The sequence below is a fragment of the Delphinus delphis genome, chromosome 20 (genome assembly GCF_949987515.2).
Source record: "Delphinus delphis chromosome 20, mDelDel1.2, whole genome shotgun sequence".
NCBI classification, from domain to species: Eukaryota; Metazoa; Chordata; class Mammalia; order Artiodactyla; family Delphinidae; genus Delphinus; species Delphinus delphis.
The window spans coordinates 1,779,454-1,790,735 of NC_082702.1; the positions used below are offsets into that span (position 1 = coordinate 1,779,454).

The window sequence follows — 11,282 nt, forward strand, 5'->3', positions numbered from 1 at the left end:
AGACAAGAAAGTAATCATTAAAAAGTTTAGAATTCTTTAGGGTACATCTGACCAAGGTCACCTAACTTACACAACTTTTATACATGGTGGTTGGAAGCTAAGATGCTAAATCAAAGGTGACAAAAGCTGACTGGACTGACCAGGAAGGGACTGACGGGAGTTCTCTTTCCACAATAAGCCTGAGGGTCATAGAAAGTTCAGGAAACTAGGTCCAAGTCTCCTGAAAGCTATATCTGAAGTATTAACAGCAAAAATCCACGTAATTTAATCATTAAAACAAAAATACTTTTAAACTATGAGAGATTTTCAGGACAGACTAGAAAAAATTCCTAATTTCAACAGTTGGGAGTCACAGAGGTGCTTATGTAAGAGCAGCTGTTTCATGTCATTTTACCAGTGGTGTTAAGTTTGAACTTGGAGACCTAATTCAAAAACAGAACTTAGAATAATTAGACCCTTTAGCTGAACTATAAAACCTGGCAGCTACATATCTACAAGACAGGATCTGAGGAAAACATGTGTCCCTGCAGATCAGCAGGGGCTAAGGGGCCCATGTCCCAACCAACCACCTATTGACAAGGACACTTGTAAATATTGTAAATAGAAGGGACACTGGAAAAAAGGTTGTCCCATCTTATGAAGAAAAACCAAGACAAAGAAAACCCCTCAGGGGCTCCCTGCTCCCTATGCAGGGGGCCCGGGTTCGACCCCTGGTCAGGGAACTAGATCCCGCATGCTGCAACAAAGATCCTGTGTGCCGCAACTAAATGCCCGGAACAGCCAAATTAATTAATTATTTTAAAAAAGAAAATCCCTCAAATCAGAGCAGTCAGGGTGCTTTAAGGAAGGAAAAGTGGCCAATAACCTGCCATATCCTTTAAGCCCTCAAGATGAGTTAATTATAGATGATCATCTTCATCAATTCCTGGTAGGTATGGTTGCTATTTTTTCTCCATTAAACACCAACAGCTTAGCTCAATCTCTTCCTAAGAGTGGAAGGTATTTCAAATAACCCACAGATTTTCCCCACTTCAACTGAAAAAGCCATTGACTGAAAAAGCATTGACTGAAAAAGCAAAAGCATTCTTCCCGCTCTGTGATATCATCCCTGCAAATTTAATAGAAAAAGTTATTAAACTGTCAAAATCCTATAGGTAAAAGAAGAAATTACAGGGAAAATGTTACAAACATAAATATTTTGAACTAGATGAAGATAAAAATGTTACGTACAAAAAATTGATATGCTACAACTAAATTAAATGATTAGAGGGAAATTATAGCTTTAAAAAGCTTATTACAGGGCTTCCCTGGTGGCCCAGTGGTTGAGAATCCGCCTGCCAATGCAGGGGACCCAGGTACGAGCCCTGGTCTGGGAAGATCCCACATGCCACAGAGCAACTAAGCCCGTGCACCACAACTACTGAATCTGTGCTCTAGAGCCTGCATGCTGCAACTACTGAAGCCCACACACCTAGAGCCCATGCTCTGCAACAAGAGAAGCCACCACAGTGAGAAGCCCACGCACCGCAATGAAGAGTAGCCTTCACTCGCTGCAACCAGAGAAAGCCCACGCACAGCAACAAAAACTCAATGCAGCCAAAAAAAATTTAAAAAAGAAAAGCTTATTACAAAAGAAGAATGATGTCAATAACCTAATATTCCATATTAAGAAACCTGGAAAGTAAGACCAAACTAATCCCAAAGCAAGGATAAGAAAGGAAATAATAAAGAATAGAACAAAACACTGAAACAGGAAACAGAAAAAAATTTTTAAAAAATCAATGAAAGAAAAAATGTTGTTTGTTTCAAAAGATCAACAAAATTGACAAAACTCTAAGTTGGCTCACAAAAAAAGAAGACAACAAACTAACAAAGTCAAGAATGAAGACACTACAGAAATTAAAAGTATCATAAGGGAATATTATAAACAATCTTATTCCTCCCAAGTTAGACAATTAAGTTAAAATGGACAAATTCCTAGAAGACACCAATGATCAAATCTGACATAAGTAGAGAATGTATATAGGACTATACAAAGTAGTTTTTATTGAAAATCTTCCCACAAGAAAATTCCAGGCTCAGGTGCCTTCACTAAGGAATTCCAGCAAGCATTTAAAAAAGAAATATCACTGATCCTTCAAAAACTCTTCCAGAAAAGAGGAGGAAACACTTCCCAACTTATTCTATGAGATCAGAATTACTGTGATACAGCAGCAGTCCCCAAACATTTTGGCACCAGAGACTCGTTTTGAAGAAGACAATTTTCCAATGGACTGGGTGGGAGGGTTGTTGAGGGGGGGATGGTTCAGGCGGTAACACGAGCCATGGGGAGCAGCAGGTGAAGCTTCGCTCCCCGGGTGCCCTCCCGCAGCTCGCCTCCTGTGGTGCAGCCCGGATCCTAATAGGCCACGGACCGGTACCAGTCCATGGCCCGGGGGTTGGGGACCCCTGTGATACAGAGGTATCAGAAGAAAACAAATATACAAACTCATTATTGTTCATCTATATAGATGTAAAATACATTAACAAAGTATCAGAAAACTGTCTCGGCAACATATACAAAGGATTATACAACATGATCCAGTGGGATTTGTCCCAGGAAAGGCAAGGTTGGCTTAACATTTGGATATCAATTAATGGAATAAACCATATAAATAAAATAAAAGACAACAAGAAAAAAACCCCCAAAGCCACACGATGATTATCACAATAAATGGAGAAAACTGGAACAGAGAGTCTAGAAATACATCCATGCTAATACAGTCAAGTGATCTTTGAAAAGGGAGCAAAGGCAAAGGAATGGAGAAAGGATAGTCTTTTCAACACATAGGGCTTTAAAAAAGTGACCCAGACACAGATCTTACACCTTTCACAAATATTTTCGCAAAATGGATAATAAACCTAAATACAAAACTATAGAATAGGGCTTCCCTGGTGACACAGTGGTTGAGAGTCCTCCTGCCGATGCAGGGGACACGGGTTCGTGCCCCGGTCCAGGAGGATCCCACATGCTGCGGAGCGGCTGGGCCTGTGAGCCATGGCCGCTAAGCCTGCGCGTCCGGAACCTGTGCTCCACAATGGGAGAGGCCACAGCGGTGAGAGGCCCGCGTACCGCAAAAAAACAACAAAAACAAAAACTATAGAATACCTAGAAGATAACACAGGAGACAATGAAGACCTTGGGTTTGGCAATGAGTTTTTAGATACAACACCAAACCACAATCCATGAAAGAAAAACCGAGTATTTTGGACTTGACTAAAATTTAGAAGTTCTGCTCTGCAAAAGACACTGTTAAAAGAATATTGAAAGATATTCATCATATGTCGTTAGGGAATTGCAAATTAAAGCAACAAAAACATACTGTTACTACACACCTATGTGAGTGGCAAAAATCGAAAACACTGACAACACCAAATGCTGACAGGGACATGGAGCAACAGAACTCTCACCTACTGCTCATGGGAATGCAAAATGATACAGCCACTTTGGAAGACAGTTTCTTACAAAACTAAATATACTCTTACTATATGACCCAGCAAATCATGCCTTGGCTTGAAACCAAACAAACTGAAATCTGAGGTCTACAAACTTATGTCCTCCTACACACAATGCATATTGCAGGTTTATTCATAACTGCCAAAACTTGGAAGCAATCAAGATGTCCTTCAGCCAGTGAATGGATAAGCAAACTGTTACATCCATACAATGGAATGTTATTCAGTGATAACTTATAAGCAAATCTTCACAGCAGCTTTATTTGTAACAGCCAAACGCTGGAAATAACCCAAACATCCACTAGCAGGCAAATGGATAAAAAACCAATTGTAGTATATCCATACAATGGAATAATACTCAACAATACAAATGAACAATTAATACATGCAACACGATGGCTTAATCTCAAAATAGTTACGGTTAGTGAAAAATGTCAGAGTCCCCACTCCCCAGAAAGTATATACCATGATTCTATTTATATGAAATTCTAGAAAATGCTTGCTATTACTTGTGAACTGTGGGAAAGGGGGCCAGAAAGGACTGGGAGGAAAGGATTATAAAGGAAGGAAAGGATTACAAGGAATCTTTTGGTTGTGTGGGATATCTCCATTATCTTGATGGTGTGGTCTCATCAGTATTTACACATGGTGAAACATAACACGTTTTACACTTTACATATTCAGTTTATTTTATGTCACCATACCTTAATGAAGATGTTAAGAACTCAATGTTCCCTATGAAAATCCATATTTACCATTCCTCTTGGAAAGTCACATCTGCCAACTGTTCTGGTTCTAGCATATCCCTCTCCCCACAGTTTAGGGGGATGAGCCCTGCCTCAGTATCAGCAATGAAGTCCACATCCACTTCAGTCACTAGAAATGTTGGCTGGGTCAGAGAAGCCTGATCCCTGGATCTCTCATCAGTGCTGGGGTTCCTGCCTGTGCAGTGATGGCCATAACATCAACAGCCCAGGGAGGTACAGGAATCCACAAATCTTTAGATTATTTACTGTAACAGTGCATTGGCCGCAGGAGACTCAGACGTCTGAAGGTCCTGAGAATTTCTGTACACTTTCATGCCATACAGCCAAAATCACATGGATGTTTATAGATGCCACTGTTAGAATAGACACACATACTCTCACTAGCCACAGTCATCCCCACTCCATTATATCAGTGTTTCTGTACCAACTATGATTCCTACCTTGCCCTAAAGGGCTAAAGCCTTCCAGTCAATGATACTTGCCTATGAGATTCTGGACATCAGGGACTGGCTCCTGTACAGGTCCAGGAGACAGAAATCCCTCAAAAGTGCTGGGGAATATGGGATATTCCCTAGGAACAAAGGACCCAATTCATGTTGCTTCCACAAGCACTGGAGATTTCCACACCAACTGTGCCCTCCTCAGAATGAACTCTGGGCTCACAGTAAATCCTGACTTCTAAGCCACAGGATTAGGTGCATAAAGCTCTTCAGACTTTTCTAGCAAGCCTTGGGCAACAATGCAAACTAGGCCAGACTAGACTGAGAGCTGTTCTCTACCACCCTGCTGTCCCTTCTGAGGCACATAACATTGGTGTCAACATAAGGTGTCCCTCCCTTCATGTCAGTAAAACCCAATTTTTTCTCAATCCATTAGACACAGTGAACTGACCTCCCGTGAGTAAAGACTGCCACAGCAGGCCTTTATCACTGCACAAACTAGAGTAGCACAGACAGGGAGTTCCAAAGTTGGGTGACTTGGGAGCAAGATAAATAAGTCACAGCTATCATGTGACAGTCAACATTGTCCAGGAAGAAGTGAAATCTTGTCTGGAAATCCCCAGTAGACTCCGGTCCTTTCGGCCAGAGCTAGATCATGGTCACTCAGTACCCAGTCATGGGGAAGGAAATGAGGACCTTCTGTGCACTCAGAACATTCACAATCCCCTAGAGGGATCAGGAGAGACAGCACAGGGCTCCACCTTTCCTGAGCATATTGGAGTAACTGACAGACACTGTGGGAACTTAACAGCAATGAGATGGCTTCCACCACAGGCACTGGCAGTGATATAACTGTCAAGAGCCCTGGACAGTTGAGGAAGTGCAATGCACCTCATGAGAGCTTCTCACCTATGTGGTACTTATCGGGAATCTCCCCAGGGTGGATGTACGATTGTACAAGGTTGACCTGCTGGCTCCCTCACAAAGGGCACTCACAGAGCTCTTCTCTGGTGTGAGTCCTAATACTTTGAACAAGGATACAGCACATTTTCTGCATTCATAAGGCCTTTCTCTAGCGTGAACCTTCTGGCTGCTAAACAAGTGTAACAGATGCAGCTAAAGGGCCATCAAAACTGTTGCATTCATGAGGCCCTTCACCAGTGTGAACTTTCTGGTGCCGAACAAGATGGGAGCTTCTGCTATAGGCTTTCCCACATTCACTGCACACGTAAGGCTTCTCTCCAGTGTGAACCCTCTGGTGAAGGATGAGGCTAGAGTTGCGGCTAAAGAATTTCCCACATTCACTGCACTCATAAGGCCTCGCTCCAGTGTGGACTTTCTTGTGCTGAACAAGGTGGGAGCTACTAATGTAGGCTTTCCCACATTCACTACACACATAAGGCCTTGCTCCACTGTGAACCCTCTGGTGTAGAATGAGGCTAGAGTTGTGGCTAAAGCATTTCCCACATTCACTGCACTCATAAGGCTTCGCTCCAGTGTGAATTCTCTGATGCACAATGAGGTTGGAGCTATGGCTAAAGAATTTTCCACATTCGCCACACTCATAAGGCCTTTCTCCGGTGTGGATTTTCCGGTGCTGTACAAGCGTGTCTTTACGGCTGAAGGCCTTTCCACACTCACTGCACTCATAAGGCCTTGCTCCAGTGTGAATTATCTGGTGCTGAACAAGTGTGTCTTTGCAGCCAAAAGCCTTCCCACATTTGCCACACACATAAGACCTTGCTCCTGTGTGGACTCTCCTATGTTTAATGAGGCTGGAGTTATGGCTAAAGAATTTTCCACATTCTATGCACTCGTAAGGCCTTGCCCCAGTGTGAATTCTCCAGTGCTCAATAAGGTGAGAGCTTTGGCTAAAGAATTTCCCACATTCACTGCACTCATAAGGCCTTTCTCCAGTATGAAATCTCTGGTGCTGAACAAGTGTGTCTTTACGGCTAAAGGCTTTTCCACATTCAGTGCACTTATAAGGTCTTTCTCCGGTGTGAATTCTCTGGTGCTGAACAAGGTGGGAGCTTCTGCTGTAGGCTTTTCCACATTCGCTGCAGTCATAAGACCTTTCTCCAGTGTGGACTCTCTGGTGTTGTACAAGCGTGTCTTTGCGGCTGAAGGCCTTCCCACATTCACTGCATGTATATTGTCTTTTCCCATTGTGAAATTTCTGGTGGGTTTTTAGGTGAGACAGGTGAATGAAGGCCTTTCCACATTCCTTACACACATGTGATGTTTCTCCACTATGAATTTTTGTATGATGAATAAGAACTGATTTCTCCTTGGACAGATTTCCACATGGTAGGCACCTAAAAGCTCGCACTTCAGCCTGAGTTATCTGGTTGTCAAGGAGAGTGAAGGTGTTCAGGAACGTTTTCCCATTGTCACTGCAATTGAGAAGCATCAGTTCATCATGGTCTCCCTGGTGTCGCCCGAGTCTGGAGCTTTGTGGAAAAGGCTCCATGAACTCAGCCTTTTTGCATGGACTCATTCCATTGTAAGTGCTTTGGTACTGGAACAGGTCAGAGCTACCTGGCAAGTCCATCCCTTCCTCCCTGCAAGTAAAAGGTCTCCCTAACATGTGGACAGCACAGCTCTTCACAAGTGAGGCCCCATCTTCACCCCTTCTGACAGGATTCTTCCCACTATATTGCTTCTGGTGCTGATAAAAGTTTTCACTGAACAGGAATCCTTGCCCACAGGGGTCACATGTGTACAGTTTCTGTGCAGGGCATGATCCCTGGTGTTCAGCCAGGTGCAAAATGTCTTTCAAGAGTGGGTCACATATCTCACACGGCTGGGCTTTCTGGATAAATGGACATGACTCAGGAGTCCTGACCTCTGACACTCCTTCTACAAAAACGCTCTGCTCAGAAGGGGCCTCCTCATTGTCTGCTTCACACCAACAACCTGAAATCAAAGAAATTCTAGTGAAGGACATGTTGACTTTGGTGGGAAGCAGCAACTCCATCACATAGGTATGTGTGACACACCAATGAATGAGTCCATTGGCTTTTGGCAGGATGAGGGAGCCAGGATCAGGAAGGGCTCACTGTCAGTCATGGGCCTCTAAAGATCACAGTATGAAGGAACTCTAACGATGGGTAAAGACACAATGATGTTGGACAGTACTGGAAGTAGAGGCGAGGTCTCCAACTCACTCCTCTACAAAAGCGTTTCAGCAGGGCCTCGGCTGCTGGTGTCAGGTGAGCTCTGTGCAGAAAGCTGTGTCCAGGCCCAGGAAAATCTGATTGCAAGTAAGTAGCTGGTTCTTAAGGACTACATATGGATATGTGCACAACTCATGACACTTTATAGTAGCCAGTGTTGCTGAGCACTGCGGACGGAGAATGAGTGAGAGACATGGAGGCCAGAGAGGTGGGGAAACAGCCAAGGGATGGAAGACAGAAATGTCAAGTGCCAAGAACGGGGAAGGAAAGGGAGAAGTGAGGTACTGCTATGTGCCTTGGCAAGAAAACACTGGTGAACACAAAGCAGGTTGATGGTACGATGTGAACCCAGCCCTAAGATCGCTCTCTTTCAGCTCCCATGCAGCAGGGCCAGGCCCTCTCTGGCCTCTCTCACTGTGGCTGGAGTCATGGCTCCCTGTCAGGAACCCGGGGCTTCCTGTCCCTCTCCAACTGGAAAACTACATGTGATCAGGAAGATGGAAGTTGTAAAAAAATCATAGGGCAGATGGGTGGCCCAGGTAGACCCATTCCACAGAGAAGAAGAGAATATGTTTTTAAAAAAGGAGAGAGAGAAAAACCCGAAGGAGGATTTGGCGGAACACCCCTGTGTCTGCCACAAGCAGTGACCATATCAGTACCTACAATTCCTGGCATAGTCATGCCCCAGGAAATCTCAGCCAGAGGACAGGGGCAGAACATGGACGCAGAGGCATCATGGATCTGGAAGTGCCCAACCGAGGCAGAATCTGTGAAGCAGACTGAAAGAGCCCTGAACTCCTAACCTGATCCTGAAAGACTTTGGGCAGAGGTGTTGGGACTGCTCAGCGAGGGAGGGGACACCACACACGGCCCAGCCTCGGCACCCACAGTGCCTACTCTGGGAACCAAAGAAGGGAAGGAGAAGAGTCACTGATCTGGCTGGACCGAAAGACCTGCCCCAAGGGAAGTGGGGAAAAAGCAAACCCCAAGGACACTGGAGCGGGCATGAGGGCCTGTGGAAGGCAGCCTCTCCGATGGCCCCCAAGAATGCCTACCTCCCAGTATTCCCGCCCCTGTGTAGGCTGCTTCCCTTGACCATAGGCGGGACTGATTGACCCATTTGAATAGGGCAAAAATGATGGGATCATTTTCTCCAAGTCAGGTTAGAAAAAGACCAGTCATCATCCTGGACATTCTCTCTCGCACACTTGCTCAGAGAAGGCACGTTATGAGGTGCACTACATGTTATGAGGTGCACTACAGAAAGGCCACCATGACAAGGAACCGAGGGAGGCCTCTGACCAACAGCCAGTTGGAACTAATTCTCACAGTTCAACAAGCCGCAAGAAACTACATCTTGGAAACACAAAACATGAGTGAATTTGTAAGTGGATTCTTCCTGAGAATGGCCTTCAGATGAGAACACAGGTTTGGCTGACAGCTTGACTGAAACCTCATGAGAGACCCTGAGCCAAAAGCACCCAGGTAAGCTGTGACGAGCGAGGTTCCTGATACACTGAAAGTTACATAACGCATTTTAATTGTTTTAAGTCACTAACTTTTGGAGTAATTTGCCATGTACCAATAGATAACTGAAACAGGGACTTACCCAGCGAGGCCACAAGTGCAAAGTTCTCCAGCATCACATCACGGTACAGGAGTCTCTGAGCTTCCTCAAGGAGCTCCCACTCTTCCCGGGAGAAGTACACGAACACATCCTCGAAGGTCACACAGCCCTGCCACGATGGGGACAATTGAGCCCACGGACAACAGGACTCCCCAGTCTACCCATTAACCTATCCCACCCCGGTCCTCCCCAGCCTCCCAATTCAGAGGCGATACTAGGCCTTGACACAACTACTGCCTGCTCTCTCCTGTCCCTCTGATCACTGTGTGCAGCCCAGAGCAGAACCAGGCAGGTGGGCAGATATATATTATATAAGCTATGGGTCTTGCATGAAGGGCACAAAACACTCTCCTGCTGGCATCCTCAAGAACATGCCTCCCAGAAACAACTAAGGCCATCAGGTCACACTCCTCCCAACATGTGTCACTCTGAACCACACTTTCCTCATATCTGGGACCACACCCCATTAACACTGACAAACTTCTGATCCACAACATATGCACCTCCAAGGCAACCCCCACTCCTGAAGCCACTCTGCATACAGTATCCAGGAAGTACTCATGTCTTTATGACAGGCACCACTGCCACCCAGGTGCCTGAGCACGATGCCAAGTCCTCAGGACCCAGTTTCCACTTTCTTTGCCACCATCAACACTTATGTGGACTATTGCAGTAAGCTCCTCCCTCATGCCCACACTCCATTCTCAATTAGACAGCAGCCAGAGGGAGCCTGTTAAGATCCGATTCAGAGCATCTCTCTTCTGCTCCAAATCGTCAATGTTTTTCAACACCATCAGAATAGAAACCCAGCTCCTCAGCCTGCCATTCTTGCCTGACTCCTGGCCCTTTTCCCAACACACATAATGAAGACCTGTGGTTCCTTGAGGACTCCCAACTCAATCTTACCTCCAAGCATTTACACATGCTGTTCCTGGGTCTAATACACCCTTCCAGTCCTCATCCCATTGGCTACCAGAAGCAGGAACCTCTTCATATAACTGTTGGCTTAGATTCAGGATACTGGGCTAGAAAGGACCCCTCCTTTAAGGCCCCCAGACTCAAGTGCAGGGAGAGGGACAGGTGAAGAGTCCCAGTATCTCACTATGTCTCATCAGAAAATCTCCAACGACCCTAGTTTAAAAACATATACAAAATCCATACACCTCTCTAACCTCCACTGCCACCACTCTGGTCCACCCACCATCAACACTCACCTGGACTATTGCAGTAGACTCCATCCTGGTCTCCCTGCCCACCCTCAGGCTTCCCCAATCTTTCCACTCTGCTACAAGAGGAAGCCTGTTAACACCTATGTCAGATCACCTCCCTTCTCTGTTACAAACTTTCTATGGCTCCCGCCACCACAGAAAAGAGGCCGAGCTCCTCAGGCTGCCATTCCAGGCCTGATCCCTGACTGCCTGCTCTCTATTCTCAACAAACATAACAGAGACCTGCGGTTTCCTGAACACTCCTAATTCATTCTCACCTTCAAGTGTTTGTACCAGATGGCTCCTGGGCCTTGGAAACCATTTCACGCCTCACCCCATCAACACTGGGAATGGGAAACTCGCCACATATCCACCGTCAAGGACCGCCCTTTACCGCCTTTATACTCAAGAAAAGGGAGCGATGAAGGCGAAGTGCTGAAAGCCCTAGAACACACCATCCCTTACACCTGAAGCGGTGAGGGCTCGAGGGACCCTCCACTCACCTGAGCCCGGTCCATAAGCGTCGCGGCCGCCATGGGATCCTCTGAGCAGAACCGGGTCGAGAA

The 11,282-nt window shown here is 45.6% G+C and overlaps 1 protein-coding gene across 1 annotated transcript; it reads right to left on the reverse strand.

Annotated features, from left to right (window-relative positions):
- Window positions 1-2,036: 2,036 nt before the first annotated feature.
- LOC132415842 (zinc finger protein 304) lies at window positions 2,037-11,282 on the reverse strand. Its single transcript, XM_059998962.2, is given in 4 exon segments — window positions 2,037-5,797; window positions 5,799-7,621; window positions 9,491-9,617; window positions 11,220-11,282. Coding segments are annotated over 4 exon segments (2,169 nt in total). The 5' UTR covers window positions 11,253-11,282; the 3' UTR covers window positions 2,037-5,611.